This window comes from Tyto alba, unplaced genomic scaffold (assembly GCF_018691265.1).
Source record: "Tyto alba isolate M040663 unplaced genomic scaffold, T.alba_DEE_v4.0 Super-Scaffold_22, whole genome shotgun sequence".
In the NCBI taxonomy this organism is placed as follows: Eukaryota; Metazoa; Chordata; class Aves; order Strigiformes; family Tytonidae; genus Tyto; species Tyto alba.
The window spans coordinates 22,126,118-22,148,618 of NW_024881296.1; the positions used below are offsets into that span (position 1 = coordinate 22,126,118).

At 41.0% G+C, this 22,501-nt stretch overlaps 1 protein-coding gene across 1 annotated transcript in view; it reads right to left on the bottom strand.

Annotated features, from left to right (window-relative positions):
• Positions 1 to 18,527, bottom strand: part of SYNE1 (spectrin repeat containing nuclear envelope protein 1) — a 329,785-nt gene extending 311,258 nt beyond the window's left edge. The window contains 3 exon segments of the mRNA XM_042795897.1: positions 3,234 to 3,481; positions 14,848 to 14,952; positions 16,393 to 18,527. Coding sequence (XP_042651831.1) covers positions 3,234 to 3,297 — 64 coding nt within the window. The 5' untranslated portion in view covers positions 3,298 to 3,481; positions 14,848 to 14,952; positions 16,393 to 18,527.
• Positions 18,528 to 22,501: the final 3,974 nt, after the last annotated feature.

Consider the following 22,501-nt stretch of genomic DNA (forward strand, 5'->3'; position numbering starts at 1 on the left):
TGGCAAGGGATCATACACCTTCTGGAGGGGCCTGTCTCTCTCCTGTGAGTGCAGACTGAGCTACAATGAATAGCCCTATGTCTCAATTTTTATTAGGATGACTGGGATGATGAAGTTAGAGTTGGTAAATCTTATTCTCAATGCCACCTCCCTCCTGTGCCCTGCCTGGCCCAGACTGAAGTAGATCCTCCATTCTTCTGGGCAGAGAGCAATACTACAACAAGCCTTTGCCTGGGCACCATGGGGTAGGACAGGTTTCATATACACTTGCATACAAACCCCCTGCCCAGTACACTGCACATCTTTATGACTGTTTGTCCCAAGTGCATTTCTGAGGCAGTGACATGGAGTCTTATTCCAAAACTCTGTATCATTTACAGAGTGTATCGCAAGTGTCATAATTACCAAAGGGAAGTGGCTGGTAAATTTTTTTTATTTGAAAAACAAAAAGCAAAACAGAACAAACCAAACAAACAAAAAAACCCCACAACAACAGAAAACCAACACCAGAACCAACATTGTTGCTCTCTGGCAGTTTTTAGGAGAGCTGATATAATTGCATTCACTTACAGTGTGTACAGCAGAGAATTCAAAACTGGTGTTGAGAATCCCAGTGACGAGTAGCGTTTTTCTGGTCTTTCCTACACTCTCCCACCATAAATACTTACTGGAAACCCATGAGGTGAGTAAGAGACGACAATGTGGAGGAGGGAGCACAGCTTGCTTTACCCCTCTCCATCAATGCTGATGAGGTCCAAGCACGGACATCTTGCAGTGCTCTCTGACAGTGTCACTCAGGAATTCCTCTCCTGCCTCAGCTTACGGTCAGGTACAAAAGTAGGGGTTGTAAAGCACAGTTGCTGCTCAGCACTGACTGAGGATCCTGAAGACCATCTCCATCCCTGTTATACCATGAATACCATCAATTCCACTCTCACCTTGAGCTACACGCTCAACTCCAACTGCACTGATTCTCGGCTGCCATGCAAACATGCCAAGAAATAACTCTGTGTTCCTATGTCCATACCTGCTCCTATTTCAGCTGAATATAGTTTCTGAAAGGTAAAGCAACTTTATTTCACAAGGGCTAAGGTAGTCGCAGTGCAGATTGCCTGCTCATCCATAATGCAGAACTACAGACTAAAAAAAGACAGGCTCCAAGCACTCCAGTCTTGGCATAGGTGATTTATTGAAGTAGTGCTTCTGTAGCAAAACTCAAATCCCAGAAATACCAAGCTGAACTGATTTCATCTGAGAAGAAAAGAATCCAGTTATAGGTATGACCTCAGACTAACATGCAATGCCAAATTTGCATTTAGTTCACACATTTTCTTCTAAAATGTCTTAAGAGGTCACTTCATTATTTTTTCTTAATTAAAAAAAACAAAACAAAACAAAAAAACAACCAAAACCAAACCCGCAAACATATAGCAGACTGAACTGTGTATCAGATTTCATCAGAGCAAAATACATAAAAATAAAAAACAATTACATAAAAAAAAAGTGCAAATAAACAGAACAGACATTTTGTCAGCAAGACATTTACAAATGTTTAGAAAGTTAGTATATATCAGTCTGATAATTAATAGTCCACATGCTCTGTAAATGCCTCCTGTAGCATCTTCCTCACTCATTGCTTCAGAGTACCAGCCTGGATAATCTTCCCTGAACACGGCTCAGCTCCCTGATCCTTTCCTTTGCAATACGCTTCCATAACCTTTGAGTGCTTCTGCCATTTCTCACATGCGTTTCTTTATATTCCCCAGAAAGTCTCACATTTTCATAATTATTTTATTTCTTGCTTCAAAATCTCTTTTTTTTTTTGAATCATTATTAAGAACATGGCTTTTTTTAATATATATATATAAACACATTGATATATACACACACACACACACTACATATATAGAGAGTATACTAAGACCCCTGCCTGTTCCGTGAGCAAGGCCGCCTCACTGTACCCTTGCAATCTCCAGGTAGACACAAACTAATGAGAGTGTCTTATCCTAATGTTTAATTCTCTGGGCAGGGAATATTTCCTTCCTCTATGTTTGCGGGCACTTTGAACAACCATTGCCCAAGATTGTGGCGTAAGACACAAATAAAAATAGAAAGAAATAAAAATAGAAAGGAAGAAGATAATAACTGTACAAAAGGCTGAGTAACATCAAGCAGAAGCATTTTGGAATGGGAGAAGTGCTGTAGCAGGTCTAAATAGGACAAACTCTGCATCTTTATTTACTCTTATATTTACTTACTGAGGCTATGTGGAAATTATGCACAGTAGTTGTAGCTGGTGGCTGGAAAGCTGAGTTCAGATAACCTGAACTGAAAAACAATAAAGGGAAATAAAATCCATAGGAAGATAAAGCTTCCAGATTTAGAACGTGCAGAAGGGGGTAGCAAGGGTTCTGTGCATAGATGCTTTTGTTAAAGTCAGTAGAAGCTGGTGCATAAAGGTAAGAGGTCAGGGATTTATGATCAAGTTTAAAAGTTAACAGGAGTGAAACCTACAGCAGCACTGACAATTTGTTTCTAGTAAGTATCATCATTTGAACAATAACATACATACTGAATGCAAGCTTGTAGCTGCAGCATTTAGGTGTATAAAGTCTTAAAAAACAAGACAAAAACTTTATTTATTAATGCTTTATTGTAACACTTAAAACCATAATAAATACTCAGTGAATATTGCGAAGACATCATGTGATATGTTATCTAAAAGGTCACCAACTTCAGCGCTATAAGTAGCTCACTGAGCTATATGTTCTTCAATTCTTAACAATATAACAAGATACAGTTCTTGTTTGGAGACAGCAAGTATTGCCAAACTAATAAATAGCAGTTTGTCAGTAGAGCAGATCTACCTGTAGACTTCAGAGCTGAGGAGAGAACAGATATCATTTCCATTCTCTTTTCTATGAGAACAGTCATGTCACGTGGGAGAAACAGAATTGAAGTCTCACCATCTTCCATTCAGTGTCCTGTCCCATGGATTCATGATATCCACGTTCATAATATCAGCTGCTTTCAAACAGCCCTATTAATGCTATCCCAATGGATTCATAATCAGAGCCCTTCAGATACACTATGAATCTTTTCCAGTAGATAAGTTCAGAACAGTTATTAAGCTTCAGAAATATTGTCCTGACTGTGTACTGTAGTAAAAAAATAGGAACCTCTATTTATAATCAACGGACGGCAGAGCGCACCAGCCCAAGTCAGTCTCTTACCTTGAAGTCGTTGCATGACATTGGCAATATCTCTAGATCTTGCCGCTAGTCGGGATGAGGCCATGATCTCTCCGCAGCGAGTCCGTCTCCCCGGACAGAAGTCTCCCTCCAAGCCGCGGATCTGGGACGGCTCCCTTTCAGCCCCCAAGGCTCAGCCCTGACACAGCATGCCTGGGGCCACCCGGCACCTCCGCCCCAACGCCAGCCCTCGCAGGGCCGGCCACGGCGTCGGCAACCAGCCTCAGCGCCTGGGAAGGAAAGTGCCAAGGCTTAGAGGAAACTTTAACCAGCTCTGCAAAACTAATTAGTAAGACTTAATAACTATTTTAACACGTAATGAGCAGCATGTTTTGCCCGTAGTGCATGCCTCAGCCAGAGACACATTTAATGCTGAAAGCTTGCTTGCCAATCATCAGCAGAATGAAGCTGCAAAAACAAATCATTAAAAACAATTGGCAATGCATCAGACATCAATGCTTTCCTGAGGATGCTTGTGGACATTGTGTTAGAAATAACAATACTGTTATACATATTAAAAGTAATACTGTAATACTTCTTAACATAAATATTAGGAATAAAAGAGGAAAAATGAAACCACTTGTAAAATCTAAAAGCTGTACAACTCTCGTTCTATTTCACCATGCTAGAAAGGAGAATGTAATAGTAACTGATTGATCAAGATAATCTCTAGCCTCCACTGGACTAGGTGCTCTAATCTGAAATACTGAGATTCATATACTTTATTATTAAATAAAATTGTATTTACATTTACTTTTCTCATGTATCATGATGTTGTATTTTGGGTCATTTAACATCAGAAGCTGTGAACCAGAACTGCTACATGAACTTAACACTTGTAACTATAATAAAATCCACGTGACCGAAAAACTCTTCTAAAAAAAAAAAAAAAAATCAAATTTGATTCTTCAGATAATGTTATCAATAACATCTTATCTTCTGAGGAACAAGTACATGTGTATGTACTCACCTGTTTCCCTGTTAAGAAAGAACTGAGCGTATAGACACCAAGAATAATTGGATTCATACTATACACACATTGGGTGCATCCCAAATTCAAGATGATATGCAGTTGATCAATACCACAAATATGAGTGGTTTTACTGGCAGTGTGCACTTTCCTCTTTTCCTGGCCCCAAGGTCTGTCATAGAATAGAGTCCTCTGACAGCAGGCAGACAAGCCTTTAGGCTGCACAGCTTTAAGCACGTTGAACTGCCCCAGATGAGCTGTGTCAACATGTGAGGGCTGCCAGAGAAAATCACATTTCAACAGTTCCTATTCTGACCCTTCAAACACTGCTTGACGCAAGGAACTCCCTCCTTTCCTGCTTAATGCTGGTTTTATCATATGTTTACCTTGTGTTTTGGATACATAAGCTCTGCTCAGGTCAGCAGACTCAAGCTGACTTTCAGGTAGCAGAGCTGAAGGGAGCACACTTCTTATGGATCAAACACAGAACAGACTGTAAAGTCCACTCGTGTGTGCCGGCTGCACTCTTGCACGCCGTGGCCAGACTGGTACCAATACCTACTCTAGCCACATTACTGCTATCTTTGCATATGCCTACACATTGCACAAGACATCTGGATGCTCTTAATCCTGCTCTCTTCCCCTCCTTCAGGGCCTCCTACTGTCCCTCCCTCCTTCCCACCTTCCAGGCTTTGCCCCTCACCCTTCGCGGGGTGCACAGAGACCGTGCGTATCAGCCACCATTGCCCAAACAGGAGAAGGCACCCTGGCAGCCAGGAAGCCTCACCCTTGCGACAGCTACGTGCAAGAAGGTGCCACCACGACACCTCTCAGCTGCAACGCCGGCTGGGGCTGACGGTCCCCCGGCTCTGCTGAATCACCGCTCAGCGTGGCAGCACCCAGAGTTCTCTTCCACAGCCGACACCAAACAGGACCTGACTCAGTGGACGGGGAGCAGGAGGTTTTCTGATGCTTGTGCCTACACACCAGCTCATGGAACTTTGCTTCCTCTGCAATACTTAAATGAAACATCAGTCTGTCTAACCCCATCCAGACCAGAAATACTGGCAACAAAGCGGGTTGAATGAAGCCTTGTTTCTGCAGCAGTGGCACTGCTGACATTTTGAGCAGTACGGGAAGTGAGGTACAGCAATTTTTAATAGCAAGCTGCTAGACTAATTGTTGGGCAGAGATAAGGGGTATTAAAAATGCCTCGTCTGACTGTTTTTTGGCTAACAGCACTAACAATGTCAGAATAGCAGCCCACTCACACCATGACAGAGCTGCTGTAAATCAGCTGTACAAGAGCAGATTTAGAGGAGCTGTGGAAGATGCTGATCCAACTCCAAGTTAAAAAGTGTCTGGGAAATTGTAATGGAGATATATGTTCAATCTACTCATACGGCAGGCTGAGTCACTGTGCAGCAATAAATGGCAGACTTGCAATTAATAATTTAACTAGTTGATATTAAATTATATGCTGCATAAGAAGAATCTGTGGTTCTAAATATGGCTCCTCATTCAAAAGCTTCTTTGCAAGTAGTGGGAATTAACTAATTTAAAGACGACACTAAATTAGTACAGGTGGGAAGGAAAGATTCTCTTGTGCAGTCACCTCGACAGGCAGAAAACCACAGCTCGGAGCACAGCAAAGACATCAGCGGGACAGATGATGTGAAGCTTCATGTACTGTTCTCACCTGACCTTCAGCCAACATCTAAAGCTCCACAGAACAAGAAAACTTACATGCACAGTCAGCTATTCATTGTAATTCAGAGGGGAAATTTTTCCCAAATTCTACAAATAATTAAAACCTGCAACAAAAGGTCTTTTTTTCCTACCAAAAGATGGTGTTTTTCAGATTTGTAAACATTAAAATCTTAATTAAATATTCTCATAGCTGCTACATAAAATCATTTGCAATGAATGGAATGAGTTTTTAATTTCAGTGCCAGACACAAAGATGCATTTTCAGATGGATATGTTTTCAAAATGCAAAGGTTTTTTAAAAAGCATATGACTTAATTCTCATAAATCTTAGACTGAAATAAGCCTGAAGGACTATATGAGCTATTCCTTGCTTTAGCATTCAACAAGTGATTCGTTATTATGAATTATTAATTTTTTGAACATAGAGGGAACAAATACACAAGAGTAAAACGGAAAGGTTTTGCATATGAATTAGATACATTTTTTATTGCATTTGCCACTTATCTGAATTTAATGGGTAAAGTTACGCTGACACCATTTTGTTATATTAATATCCTGGTACTCTGGTTTTAGATGAAGAAACGTGAACTTCTCTCATATAAAACCATTAGACCTACCAATCTGCTATAGTAATATGCAGTTTACAGTTCTTTGGTTTGTAAGGTTTCTCTCTTCAAATGCCAGAAAAGTAGGATGTCTGTTCTATGAAAGAGATAAAAAAAAACACTAGATTATTATGGATTAACTTTTCCCGGTCCCCAGTATAATTCTCATTTTTTCCACTGTGCTCAGGAGTGCTTTGAATTATCTACTATTAAAAAAGAGAATATATTTTATTTTTATTGGTAAACCTAGAGTACCATTGGCAAGACCAGGTTGTATTTTAAATTTTAGTTCTTAAAGTTTATAAAACATATTGAAGGAAAACAGACAGGCCTGTCAGCAGCATGGTTCCAGAAAAGCAAAGAGATATCTGCTAGGTGCAGACAACGTACAAGATGTGTAACAATGGCTGAAGATAAACCTGACCAAAAAAAAAAAAAAAAAAAAAAAAAAACCAGTAAAAAATTCTCTGACTGTCCTTCATGTTGGCACAAATTTCAGATTCCCATTACAATGGGTTCGTGCCACATACAGCAGCCTGGGCAATATTGCTACTAATGCGAAAGCATGGTTGTACCTGAAAATAATAGTTCTAGACTTCTGTAATCTCCCATTATAGCAGCAATGGATAAAGAAACTCCAGACAAACAAGGATAAATAAGTAAAGATATTGATGAGAGCAATAAATAGACTGGTGTCAGGCAGTAAAAGGACTGTTTCTAACCTGGGACATATCAAAAAGAGATATTTGAGAAGACAAAAAACAGAGTATAAATTCAAAGAACTCCTGGCAGCTAGAAGCCATTTTCAAATGTTATACAGATGCAAGAAATACAGTGGAATAACTAAAATAGCTATAGTACATGAACTGAGCAGAATCTCAGGAACAACACAAATAAGGTCAAGTACTGGATCGCCATTCTATGTTAATAAAGAGGCAGGCTTCCCTGGTAAGAAACAGTGATACAGAACTGATCAAGTCAAAAAACATTTCCAGGAAAAATATCCCGAGTATGGTTTACTGCTGTAGCACTACAGGTCCACTTTGAACCACAGGTTCTGTTTCTGAAACATAAGAGGTCTTAGAAATGTGGCCAGAGTGACAGACACTGATGGAACGGATGCGATTCTGTGAGACAGCAGTGAACCTCGAGTCAATCAGAAATAAACGATTCACATAAAGGTGGGAAACAGAATTTTCTGTAGGTCATAACAGTATTTTTAAACATCAGAAATCACAGAACCAGCTATTTTCAGTTGGGTTTTAGCTAGCGGTGGAAAACCAAAAAGCTAATCACAGAAAATAGCCCTGCCTAGGGGACTGATTGATGTAGTCCAAACTATTAGAAGAATAACTCAACACATGTAAGCAGGTCAGGAGATGATCTAAAGAGACAGTGCTTACAAAATAAATAAAAGGGACATCAGTTACAGAAGTCAACTAGACTGAACACTGTGTCCCCTGTGAAGCTGGATGGGGATTTCTTTAAGTCCAGGCTCCAGTCACTGTACACCTACGCAGGTCAGAATAAAACCGCTCCAAACATAATTGGAAAAGCCATTACTCAGAAATAAGTGGGCAGAAATAACCAATGAGAAGTGAAGAGCTCTGACATAGTGTGTGCTGTCTGCAGGGACAAAGAGAGACTTGCTGAAAGACCAGCTGAGTTAGACTAAGGAAGTAAAGACAAGCAAATGGTTCATAGCCAGGAAGTAAAAAGAAAGTAGAAAATAAGATCGAGTGGAGATTAATTTGCCTCAGTTAGTAAAACACTGATTTTCTATTGAAGACCATTCTGATAAAGGCACAACAGAAATGGAAACAGCATCATCTGAAATAAAATCAAAGTGGAAAAACATTATAAAATTAATCCTAGAATACTGAAAACTCGTAGCTGATGAATTGAGAATCTGTTTGTAAACTTACTTGAATAAATCTGTCAAGCTGCAGGTAATGCCTACTGAATATATTAAAATTAAGAACTAGTATGAAGAAGTGGGGTAAAGTGATTCAAAATGATTCTTATACTGTCTTCAGAGAAAATCTGGTACCTCCTCACTGGTTTTCCAAAATCCAGGCCAACAGAAGAGTCCCTTTGGTAACTGTAACACATGGTTGAATTGAAAATCTGTAGTTCACTTAAGCTCACTGTAGCACCAGTCAGTGCACACTGGAGCTTTCCCAAATCCAATGGGACATAACTGTGCACCACATAAGATCACGGAAAATGCAATTTTGTCTCTGAAAGGTGTTTTTGATAGTTGGATCCCAACACTGACATTCTGTGCTTCCTTTCTCTACTATGTTTATTGCTTTTTAGTAGAAAAATGTGGAAGAGACAGATTATGACCTTTGACAAAGAACACATTGAAACAGGAACGCTGAAACAAGATGTTCTCACTGCCCATCCAACCCCAAACTGATTTGATGTGCAGCAGCTACCTGGACGTATTGAAATTTGTTTCTCTTGCAAAGCATGGGGAGGAAGAGTAAGAGAAGTTTGGATCCTTCTGGAGATCCAGATTATTTTGGTTCCTCTAGTTATGCTTCAGCATTGTTTGGAGCTTAACAAAAGTTCTTCATTTAGCAGAGGTTGAGGGTCTGCAACGGCAATTAATAATTTGGAAGATTCAAGGTAATTTGCATATCTGACATTTAAATCTGTGCCATGTATGGCACACGATTTTTCTATGCTTTACCTACCACTGTACTCCAGTATTTAAAAATTATTTGTAGATCCCTAGTCATGCACACACCTATGTATGTATTTACATTTCAGCAAGTGAGGATTTTATTTTTTACTTTCTATTAGGTTTTTGGGGGGATGGGCAAAAATCCAGTGGTGTGATACTGATTGGTGTCTTGAAAGCTGTAATTCCATTTAAACAGAAAATGCAAAGTTTTCTAGAAGATAGAAGGCAGAGACTTGATATTTTTTAGAAAAATTGGCAGACCATACATTGTTAGATATATTCAAAGAAAGGTCATTCACTGTCTTTCTGATATGAAAAGTTAGATACAGTGTATACTACAGTTTAGTAATCCTGCTACTGAAATTCTGCAGGAATATACTATAGTTTATATAGAAGTTGGTAACAGCAGGAGACTGGGATCAGTAGCTCATTACCTTCTACAAACACAGGATATAATCCTTGCCTCAGAGAGCTTACTATCTGTGCAGACAAAGACAGGCCAAGATTAAGATCAGAGGTCACAGTACACAAGCAAATAGGGCAGAGTGAAGTTCAGACATAATGTGTAAGCTGGTTAAATGTGGGAGAGCCGTGATGATTTTTCTGTTTTAATATTGATATGGCACTTAGGATTTCTGTGGCATTACATGACCTATAGCAGAAGGCTCTTGCAGAGGTACAGCTGCAGGAGAAAAAAAAAAAAAAAAAAATGAAAGACCACTAAAATAGAAAACACTGAAGCATCTCAGGAAAGGGTGGGTCAAACTGAGTTTGAGATAAGCCAGTAAGCATCAATTCTTTGGTATTTCTGCACATCTCCCAAGCAAGAAGGCTTAGGTGAAGTGTAACTTGTGAGCAAGGGGCAGATACAGCTGCCATATAAATGGAAAAGCAGAAACACCTCTGTTTCCACCATTAAATCTGTGCCTTTGAGTGAAATAAAGGCAAAAGTTCAGTTGCTTCAGAGGCACACTGCTGCTGTTATTTTTGTGACCTCTAAGGAGACACAAAAGCTCTAAAGTTTTGTCACTAGCCATGGTAACAAGGAAGTATGGAAATATTTGTTTATGTTTGATATATTTACTTTCCCAGTAACTACAGCCACTACTCAAAAAGAAAGAAACTGAGGCACAACTGACTTCCTTTACCGAAGCATAACTGGGTGAGCTAAGGTGGTGTCTGTCCAAAGGGGGAACATACGTGTATGTCTCTCGGGGCCTGACCCACCGAAGCCCCACAGACCCGCAGCGATCACTCTCAGTGTGCTGACCTGGGAAGTTCTCCAGGGATTCTCGCCTTGTTCAGTACCTCATCCAGCCAGATCCTCCTCGGGGCCAGGCACTCTTACCTTCTCCCCAAATGCATTTAAATACTACCAGGGTGCTCCTCCTTCCCTGTGTGCCTCTGCTCTCCCTGACCCAGTATCAGAGCTAGTTTCTTTGAGCAGTGCACTTGCTGTCGTGCTGTGTAACTCTGCGTGGATCTAGTGAAGTTCACAGGAAGATACTCCTAAGGTCCCAAAGTACAAAAAAAGAAAAAAAGGTCCTTTGAGAATTCTTGTATTTAATGAGGAAAAAGTAATGCTGCAGGAACGTGTACAGTCATGATGAGATTCCTCTGTCTGTATTAAGTGCAGCACTCCAAATCACTACTGGCACTTAGCACAATTACTTAAAGTAAAAATAATACATTTTTTTAAAAGGTCTCAAATGTATTTGGGTTCAACTGTTATTTATACCCATCCATTGGTATTCTATACTCAGCAATACAGAATTGCCATTGACATATATAATCTCTGACGGTAATATTAAACAATCAATCAAACAAACAAACCCAGATGCTAGGAACAGGAATTAAAATAACAGGAGGAAAGTGGTGAGATTATTACTTCTACTTTCACATCTAGCAGAGTTTGCAAGGATGAGCATTGAATCACTGCAGGATGCAGCACCCTGCTCATTCTGGAGAGCTCTGTTTTCCAAGGGAAACTCCCATGCTCTAAAAAATATGTTCAACATCCCATATGACAACAGATATGGACCCCTACCAGAAAAAAAGTGAGTAACTCTACTATTAACACTGTACCTCATTAACCAGTTTTGTCGTGTCATTCAGCTCATGAAACTTAGTACAACAAACAAAACAAAACAAAAAAAACATTTCTCTTTGCCAGTTAAAATAACATAGCACGCTGATATTCTCTGTCCAGTAGCAGTACTTTAACATAGCTGATCAGCATTTATAGCTTGGGATCTCTTTAAGTGTCAAAGTGCACACAAGAATCACAAAAATAATTTCCAGAGATCACAGAAAGCAGACAGGCCATCACTAGTACTACTACAGGAAAGTGTGTGCCTGTTAAGAGACTTGCAACAGGCTCGACACTTGAAAAGTGCTGGCAAGCAGCCAGAAACACCCCATACGATTTCCCTACAAGCCACATAGGTATAAATCCTGCACAGTGATGAGCACTGGAGTTTCCCTCAGCATCACGTTGATGAATTTACATAAGTAATTCCTCATCAGTTTGCAAAATCTAGTCTATTATAGCAGACTACTAAATCCTTACAAGCACTTTTCCTCAGCATTAATATGGTTGAAAACATGGTTGTCAAAATCCTAGTAACAACCTTCTCTGCTGGTATTTCAGCAGGTATTACCTCTGGGGAGTTACCACACATACCAGGGGAACATATGGACTCTATGCATCTTTGCTACAGTGCACTTGTCCTTTTTGCATCATCACTGCATGCGCCCCAGACTAAGACCAGCTTATTGGGAGTGCATACCAACAGCCACATCTTCCTTGATTAACTACATTTTTGGCCTGCAGCGTGTGACTGAGCATAAAACCGGGGATCTCTGCAACACACACACGTGCACTTGAGGAGGTGAACCACGGCCCTCCCCCGGGATTTTCTACCCCCGTACTCTGAAAGGGCAAAACCTCAAATCCACCCCCAGGAAAACGAACAAACTCCGCAATCACGGCAGCGAGTTTCGGCTTAACCTCAAGACAGTTTGGCGCTGGGGAGGAGGAGGAGGAGGAGGAGGAGGAAGAGGAGGAGGAGGAGCTGGTTGGGGGGGGATGGCGGAGACACCGCGGGGGTCCTCCTGGCCGCGGTCCACCCACCCGCGGGCTCACCCTGTGCTCACCGAGGCGGCGGCCCCCGCCGAACGCCCACAGACCCCGAGGACCTCCGGCCCCGGCCGCGCCCTACCTCCGCCCGCCTCGCCGCTCCGCGCTGCACCGCGCTCCTCCGCGCCTCGGCGCGCCTCCCTGGTTACGGAGCACAACACGCCGCCCCGCCCCGCCCCGCCCCGCCCCGCCCCGCGGCGAGGAAGCAGGTGCGGGGGCGGGGAGAGGGCGGCGAGCGGGGCTGCGTGTGTGGGGACTGCGTGTGCGTGGGGTGCGGGAGCGTGGGGTGCCCTTGCGGCGCTTCCCAGGCCGCAGCCACCTCCGCTCCACCCCCCCCCACCCCCCCCCAGGCTGCAGCCCAGCGCGCCTCCCCCCGCCCCGCTGGGCCCCCCAGCCCGCCGGTTTTGCGCGCATCGCGGAGGGGCTGCGCTGCGCCACGCCACGCCACGCCACGCCACGCCGCGGCCCCAGCAAGGCCCCAGCAGCTTGTCCGGGCGCGGCCGCTTTGGCCGCTGCGCCAGGGAACCGGGGGGTGAGGCGCCGGCCTCAGCCCCGAGCCCGAACACCCCCGAAGTGCGCTCTGGCCAGTAGCCAAAGTACTTCTGAAAATGACTGTATCGAGCTGTCACTGCTAATTACTATTGCTAGTCATATTACTGTCATTATTGTGGCACCACACAGCGTTCTGCGGGGCATTACCTTTGGCGTAGGCTCCGGCGCATCATCGTGCACAAGGCAGGGAGCTGCACAAGCAAACTGGGACACCGGCGCTTATGTAACGGCAGCAGGACAGAGAGATTTGCAGGAGCTAGCGAGACGGTCTGCCACTTTTGGGCTCAGACCACACTGGCCGTGCAACAGTACGTATGCCACCAGTATAAAATGTGATTCTGCCTCTTCAAAAGACATTGCCCAAACTCCCAGACTTGGTTATGCCTTTTCCCTCCTTCATTTTTATAGTTACAGTTGAGGCTGGCTTCATGCAAGAGACAGAAGGATATTTTTCTGCTGAAGAGAGGGATCATCTCCGGTTTGTATCACTGGGAAATAAAAACACTCATATAGAGCTGAAATAGAGAAGTTGGGAGAAACAGTGCCAATGCACCTCTTAGTTTTCATCTTTTTTGGCAGTGCTGCAGTGATTCTACAACATTAGCATGCCGGGTGTTTACTGAGTGGATGGATGAAATCTGAGTTAGGCAGCAGAGATTACTCAGCATCATCCCGCCCTTTAGTGCTAGTCATGTTAACGTTGGTGCTACCCTTGTGCTATGAACACCTACACCTGTGGCACTTATCCCGACACAGACTGCAGTTACGGATGGCACGCTTGGAGCCAGGATACTGTGTGGAAGAAGCAGACATGCCAGGAGCCAGAGAAAGGATTCTTGTGAAACTGGGGTGTATGTATCTAGGTCACCTCCAGCCACCCACAACAGTTCTCTCTTCCTGACAATGAGAGTAGCCAGGCATACTGGATCTGAAATTTTCCTCCTCTTGAGAGTTGTGGTGTTTATGTTTTGGTTTTGGTTGTTTGTTTGGTTTTTTTTTTTTTTTTTTTTTGTGTAGGAGAGAAACTGCAAAGCCTTTTTCATCCAGTGCTTTCCTACCTCTGTCATGTGTCCTTGTTTGTCTTACCCCATGCCAGCTGCGGTATCAAAGATGGCAAAGGAAGTGGATGCTGACATGCTTCTGAGTTTCCCCTCTCCACATACATCTTTTTGCAGAATAAATTCCTCACTTTGCTGTCTCTTTCATGAAATGCCATTTTATTTTATATTCCTGGGTTAAGGGTATTAACATGAGAGAGAACATCTTCACTACAGAATCTTAGACTTAATATAATAATACTACTATCATATGAAGCAATTCAGCAAAGTACTCACTAGTGTAAGCTTCCTTCATTCTCCAAATTGCAGCACTATATGCTGCACGGTATGTTTTAAATGTTCAGCTAAAATGATTGAGGTATATTCTGCCTATCAGATATAGCAGGAAACCCACAGAAACTTTACTGATTTCTGTATAGCTATTTTGAGTTTCATATGCAGAAAAGATATGGCTTATTTAAATCTTTTCCTCTTTGTATACTAGATGAGAATATGATGTCACTCCACTTCATCCTATTTGTTCTTATACCAAACAATTAACTCCAGCTGTGGACAGAGCTGGAGTCCACCTAGTACGAAAAAATATATTCCAAACCAAGATGGTAACCACTGTAGTCTCCACTACGCTTATCCAGATTTTTTTGTTAGGAAAAAATTGTCTTCTGGGGGCTCTGGTGAAGCATTACGAACCCCAAGGCAACACAGCCAGCATCACCAATGCTGGCTCTGAGTAATGGACGACAGCACCACCGAGGGCTGCTGCTTTTAGCTGAGACATGAATCAGGACTTTTTTTGGCACTCAACAGTTCAGCATCAGAAAAGAAATGCTGCCTTTAAAGGAGGTAAAGTAATGTTTCAGTTTGTCTCACCGTTGTATCACTCTGTGCTTGGTCCAATTCTGGTTGCCAGACTTTGAGAAAGATCTAAACCAAGTAGAGACAATCCAGAGGAGAGCCATGAGAGTGGTGGAAGGTCTAGAAGGCATGATTGAAAAGACAAGACTGAAATAGCTGCTTAATCTAGAGATTAGAAAGTGATGGGTTGCATAAAAGCATTCAAAAACATAAAGGAGCACTACAAATGGAAAGGAATAATCCCTTCTCAGTATCCAGAGTGCATAGGGCAAGAAGAAATGGGCCTACCTTGCAGCAGGTGAGGTTGTCATATCAAAACTGAAAATTTTAGGAGGAAATAAAGTTTTGCACCACATACTGCAAGGAGGAAGTGACATTTGCATCACAGGAAATTTAAAATACAGATTAGACGAGCATCTTCCTGGAAAGCATTTTTATTTTTTTGTTACTTTATTGGGGTGCAGAACACAGTATCTCTTTAAGTATCTTGATCTCTTCTAAGTCCATTTGTTTCAACTCTGTCAATGTTGAGAGTGGTTTGAACAACAGAGCATACCCTTCTTTCGGTGGGTTTTGCAGCAAGCAGTAGTTGCCACTTCCTTCCTGTCCTAAACTGCCATACAGTATTGATGTGCAACCTGAAAACATTGCCACACACCTCCTGAGAGATGTGTGCAGTTCTACATCTCCTTTCCATGTACTGTATCAAGTGGAAATGTATAAGCTGTATAACTGTATGAATTTTTCTACATAAAGGATTTGTATATTGCATGTAAACATATTTGTATGTGTTTACGTTTTATATTTAAATGTAACAAAACTTGGGTGAACAAACTTTGACAATAAAGACAAAATTAAAAGCCAGAAAATATATCCTCTCTAACATGGATCATACTGAATTACATGGGGTATAGCAACAGACATTTAACTTGCCTTTAATTGTACTGAAATGAATTAAAGTAATGGGATGAGATTACACAAAAGAGAAGTGGGAGTAGAAAAAAAGTTCAAGGAAAAAAAATCATCTGCTAAACTAGTATCTATTACCATGGTATACAGTATGTTCTTTTAAGTGAAGTTATCAAACTTCTAACAGCTTAGAGATGTCTAATTATGATTTAAAGCTCTGTAAACGCACAGAATGAGCTCAGTCTAGCATATGGCAAGAGTCGAGCTAACACAAATGGCATTTATTTCTAATGTTAGTCACCTCGTTATTGTCAAGAAACTCATTACATCTATTTGAAATTTATTGTTGTGCCAATTTTTCCTCATTTATGCTTCATAAGTTACACTAAATTGGAAAACATTTGTAAAAGCTCAGAGTCCTAAAAAGGAATGAAAAATGGACACCCCAATATTGTTTAAAATATGACTAAAAAGTTATTATTTAAAGGTCATAAGAAAGCAGAAGTACTACCAATCTAAAATGTACATACATTCTGTTAGGAGCTGCCAAATCCAGCAGTTGAACAGCAGCACGGCTGCCACAGCTCCACAGCCCCACATCCAGCCAGTAGCAACCCTGAGGGTGTACTCCCAATACATGCACATACTCACCATGTACATACACATATACACGTGGCTGCATGCACAGTTCAGCTGGGACCAAAACCACAGCGCTCGTGCAGACACCGGTGGTGTAATGCGGACAGGACTGGCCTGATCCTGTTTCCCTCCTGGCTGATCAGGCTGAAAGCCTGTTAGCAGAAAATATATGCAAATACATATACATTCATAAAGCGTGGATCCCTCCGGTATCTGACTTTAAACACTCAGATGGGCCAGTGCCAGGCCCCTGGATCCCGGTTTCCCCAGCTGCCGGCATGTGGGCATGCCAGCTCCTGATGCGCTTCACCTGCTGGTACAGACCCCTTGCACACAGCAACACCCGTGCACATGGGCATGGACACTCACACGGACACCCCATACTCCCCTCAAGGGGCTGGCTTTAGCCATTTGGTCTCGGCAGCAGCTGACCCAGGGCTCCTCTCCTCTCCTACTTGTCCCTCACCCAGACACGCTCTCCTGCAGCTGGTCCAGACCTATGGCCTTACCAGATCTCAAGTTCCCCCCAGTAGCTGGCCTGGACCCCCTGGTCCCTCCCAGTAGCTGACTCTCAGACCCCTGGTCTTACCAGTATTACAGACTCTCCAATATTTAGCTCCTCAGCTTCTTATCCTATTTTCTGGCTGATGCAGCCTGATGTTTGTTGGTGAGTACACACACTGACTTTCACACCCACACACACCACTCACGTTCCCCAGTATCTCCAGGTGCTGGCAGCAGAGGTGCCTGGGCCCCTGTGGCCCCTGGTCCCGCTCCAGTTGCTGCACAGCCCTGTGTGCACGGAATAAGGAGCCCCTCACTCAGGAAAAGAGCTAGAAATGGAGTTGAATGAGAAGCCAGGGCAGACTGCGCTGATCGGGTGCCAGGGATGGCCAGACCAGCATCCTGACCAGCAGCCTCTTTGCAGGACACATTTTATCCCTTTATCCCTTCATTTTTCCCCCACTCAACCTTGTGGCTCCAGGCTTCTGTGTGTTGTGGAGATGAGTCTTTAAACATATAACCGGACATTTTTTAACAATGTTTCAGCTTAGGTAAAGAAAGAAAAAAAAAAAAAAAAAAAAAGATCTGTTTAAGATCGAACATGACAAAAATGACATAAACCAGTAGTACAAAGCAAATATGATCGGATAGTGCCACCGTGTGGACTGTGTCAAAAAATTTATTTCCTGGAGTGATGGGCCAAAAAGATGCTGCAGTCCAAGAAACTGAGTTACCAAACCTGAAGTTACTTTGAATTTCCTTACATTCTAGTAGAGGCAAGATGTCTTTGTCAGTGTGCCTCTGAACAGCACTGGGCAGAATTTCAGCTGGCACCGATCTCAAGCAAACATGGACAAATATTTTACTGGGAAAGGTCATAAAAACTTGGTGAATTTTCTTCTTATTATGTAACATTAGCCAGAATAATTGCGTTTCTTTACTAGGTCAGAATTACATGCGTGAACAGAAAAATAATTCAGCTTAAAATATAAAGAAATTAAAATAAAAACTTCTCTGAAGTGCAATACTATAGTCAAACCATAGTCCCATGATTTTTCGTGACCTGTAATGAACACATTTAGAATTCTTACGCATCACTATCATTACTTGACTATCAACTGACTGATAGTCAGTGACTATTCTCTGTCATGGTCATTATGCTTGCATTCCAAAATGTATGTTTTCTGACTTCATACTGGTCTTGATATAAAATGTATCAAAAACCTATTAAAAATGTAAATATTTAAAATATATTAAATATTTTAAATGACAAGGCATGTATATGAGCCACTGTACACTATGTGTGAAAGTGTTTATCTAAAGTCTTTCCTGACCTCATTTTGAATTTATCTTCAATTCATTAGGTAAGAGAAGCATCTCGGTATTCATGAGAACTTCCACAGGTAGAAATCTGTCATCTCTGAGCAATTACTCTTATCACTTATTATTTTCTACCTTTTGATGTTGACAGGTAGCACCAGAGGTGCTTCTGAACAGCAACAGGATTCTTCTATGAGACATTCATCCTTTTCATCATGATCATTTTTATTCAGGAGCATGAAACTCTATGTCTTGTCAAGTAATACATAATGAATAGGAAGCTTGGTGTTTTCTATGAAAAGCTGAAGCATAGAGAGACTTTTTTTTTTTTTCAGATGGTGGTGTTTAAAACAATATTACAATATTTGTAAAAACATGATTATTTAAAAGAAGAATTTTAAGAAGGAAGAATATAATAGAATACAGAGACAGTGAAAAATAATAATACACAAATCTCACATATACAGAAACAGACAGGAATTTAACTAAGAACAAACACTTTTTGAATTGATGGATCAAATTTAATAATGAAATGATGTCTGATTGGCCTGTGGAAAGACCAAGCAATATTGAAAGAATAAGTTAGCATGCCTACCAAATATCTTTATTTTCTTTCGAAAATTACATGTTACCCATCTCTTGGCTTTAACTGTCTCTGTCCACTGTTTCACATTGTTGTGCTGTATCCAGAAGGTGGCTGCATTTCATGGGAGTCATTCATCCCTACAGTGTCTGAATATTTTTTTTACTGGATATCTCCTATGTTCAGTTGTGACTGGGAGTAAATTAGGCAGTTTCAAGACTACTGCTCTTCTGCACTGCAATGTTTATTTCAGGAAAATACTGTGCTACAATACAAAAACACAGAATGTAGTTAAAATCCATCACAGTATTTATTCAGTAAATATGCTCCTCTGCTAGGACAAAAAGTCCCCAGGGCAACTCTTTCTTGCTACCTTACTGCTTTGGGTGAATATATTTTTCTGTCTAGAGCAAATCATTGCTAAATGACGTGCTTGGGAAGACAAACAAGCTTTTAGAAAAGTGCTTCTCTTGAAAAAATTCTCTCCTAACTGTGTCTGTCTGACCTCCAAAAATTAAGATTTATTGTTGAAAGAGAAGCTCGGACAGAGCACTAGTGATTTATATCCTTACAGCATTTTCCTTTAAATTGCCAAATGCCTCTTTTTTAAAACTGGTCTTCCATATTATGGGGAGCACTACTGACTGATTTTGGTAGTGCTGTTTGCAGGTGTCTGTCAGTCAGAGTCAAATTTATGGAATTAAAGTCCAGGTGCTTTTAGCTCTCCAGTGCTTATCTCTGGAGATTTCATATATTGTGAGCTCTCCAGAGACAGGGTTTTTTTTTTCTTGTTTACACAGTTTTTACAAAAGAGGTTCACAGCAGATATAAAATACTACCAGAACAGAATGACCTGATTTTGTGTTCAGATTTCTCCCTGTCACTGAGGACTAGGAATGTAAAGGCTGCCTGCTTAGTTTATTGACTGTTCCTCAGAAGAAGGCAGCAGTAAGTGATTAATCAACCAGTCAGAGGATATTTTCTCTGATATTATCTGAAGATCAGATGTAGGTTGTCATCACCAAACAATAATCTTTCACAATATATTCCTGAGAGCTGGCAACACTCATTGTTTCAAAAGACATGTGACTACCTTTGTTTCTACTATCTTTGTCTTCAAAACTGTAAAGTGGAAGCATTCTAGCTGACAATAATTCCCCTATTACTGCTTCCCCTTACCGCTTCTGACAGTTGTCTGGTTAATGAAATCTTCACAGTATTGCCTATTTTTAAAATCTCAATCCATGCCCTGTCAAGACAGTCTTATTTATGCCTTAGGACTGTTTCCTGATCAGTTCAGAGCTCTTTGGTTAAGATCTTTGGTGACCTTAATTGAAAGGGTCATCAGACATTTGTGGTGTGTACCCTTCAATTTCTCCTTTTAGTTTTACCAAATGCTTGCTTTCTTAAGTTTGACTGGCCCATGTCAAGTAGTCATATTGTTGACTGCTTTACTTTGTTAAGTTATATGGTTTGCCCTTATAATCTGTCTGTTCCCTTACATTTTCATTATCTCTCATAAGTTTATTTCCTGATCTTTTTAATTGTTCAGATCATCATTGTAAATCAATGTAATTCGATTTTATGTTGCAGATTTCTGTATGCTAAAAATCTACTTCAGAAATCTTACATCTTAGAAGTGTTTGTCCCCCAAGTCTTTTCCAAGATAAATCAGGAGTTATTCTACTGGAAGTTTCATCAGTGTAAAACTGAAAGCATGCATGAAGGTGTACATGAAACCAATATTAAGGTCCTTGTACTTACTGGTAAATGTTTTATACATCTGGAGTTTCTGCAGGCACTCTGTGCTTGGGTGCCTGTGTCCACAAATACTGGCCCTTACAGTTCAAGATTTATTAAACTTACTCTCTATAATAGCAAACCATCTGAGAGCAGTAAAAATTAATGACCTGCAATAGAAAATGGTTAAATTAATTATTCACCAGTTTCCAAAGGACCATAATTGCATTTCCATTCTCTGTGGAGCTTTCTGATTAGCTTGCTGAGGGACTGGGGTGCTCAGCAGCATGGAGGTCACAAGTACAGATATTTGTGTGGGTGCTTGTGAGAGAGGGAGTAGTGGGCACTGCCAGGGGTGGCTAGTATGGCTATATGGGTGGGGGTCAGGGCAAAAGTTTGGATATTTTGTGGCTCTGAAGAGTGCTGAGATGTCTGGATTTGATACAATAAGAAGGGAGGGATATGTGGAAGGAATGACTACTGCAGTCTTTCATCAGAGCAAGATTTCTGTAGTTAGTTTGGGAGAGAAATACTCTGGGACTCGTGGGTATGCTGAGGGGAATGCCGCTTCCTTGACAAGGCACTTCTATCTTTTTCCCACTAAACTGATCAAGTACCTGCTTTTGCTTTTGGCTACTTTTCTCCTTAGTCTGAGGTGAGACAGACAAATGGCTTTCTGCCTGCATATTGTCTTCACAACAGTCAGTAATGGGTCTGCTCTAACAAACTGCAGCTTGACACGCAAGGCAAGGATGACAGACCTGCCAAATATGCACCTGGTGGAATTACTTGAAACCTTGAATACTGCTTTCAGGGGAAGGGCAAAGAAAATCATCAAAATTAAAAATATCGATGACTGGAGGCTTGGAATTTTTCTTTCCAGTATGATGTTTTCCTGCAGAGTACAGGAAACAATCATTTGCACAACAAAGAAGAAATGCAGATAGCAAACTGTAATTTGTTTGTACAGTACTTATGTACAACGGAGCTGTGAATGCCATATGGGATGCCTTGGGCAAACTATAAAAAGAATAATAAATAATAACAAAACCCTGTATGCAAGCTAAGTTGGCCACGGACTTTGTAGTCCTTAAAACCTTTACTTACAGTGTTACGAGGTGTTATGGCACTCTGTACTTTTCCGGGTGATTAATCTTGGCTTTATATACTTTAGAACATTCTGATATCATGTACATTTTAATTTTCCTTGGGTAAATCAAAAGTACTGCAACAGAAATACAAGTCCAGATAATTTCCTCATAAATTGCATTCCAAGCTTGTTGGATTTGTAGGAATAAATGGGTACTCTGTGAGTATGGTATGATCCTGTCAATCAGAGGAAGAGAAGATTAAACATTCATGACTACTGAAAGGCAATTTCCTTCAATTGTTCATCATGCCTCCATTCTTAACCTTCCCCATAGGATTTCCTCTTGCTCTAAACTTCAGAAAAAGTTTTGTTTTTCTAGATTTTTTTAATGGTATTAATAAACTGATGAAGGGGGCCATAATGGTCAAATAATTGTTGTTGTTTTGCTTCACACTACTCATTTACCTATGGTGTGATTCAGAAAGCAGATTTTTATTGTCGTAAGCCATTTGCCTAGAAAAAGTGAAAGAAGAATTCTCAATCTGTTAATCTATTAAACAAATGCAGTCATGGAAATTAAGCAGTATACCCACAGTAAACCTAACTAAAACAAACCAAAATGGTATCTGTAGTGGCATATGATTTAATTTTTTCATGACTAGCCTGGTAGACCAGATATAGGTCTGGAAAAAGTAATTAAATAATCCAGGTGTAATACATTAAACTAAGAAAAATCCTGTTATAAAGTGTCTCAGAATTATTTTTTTTTTTTTTTAGCATTGGAATCTGTAGAAAAATTAGCTTTAGAAACAACCTTACTGAAAACATATGGACAATAAAGCTTTGGTTCTTATCAACCTTCTATTCTCATTTTTAGAAGATGT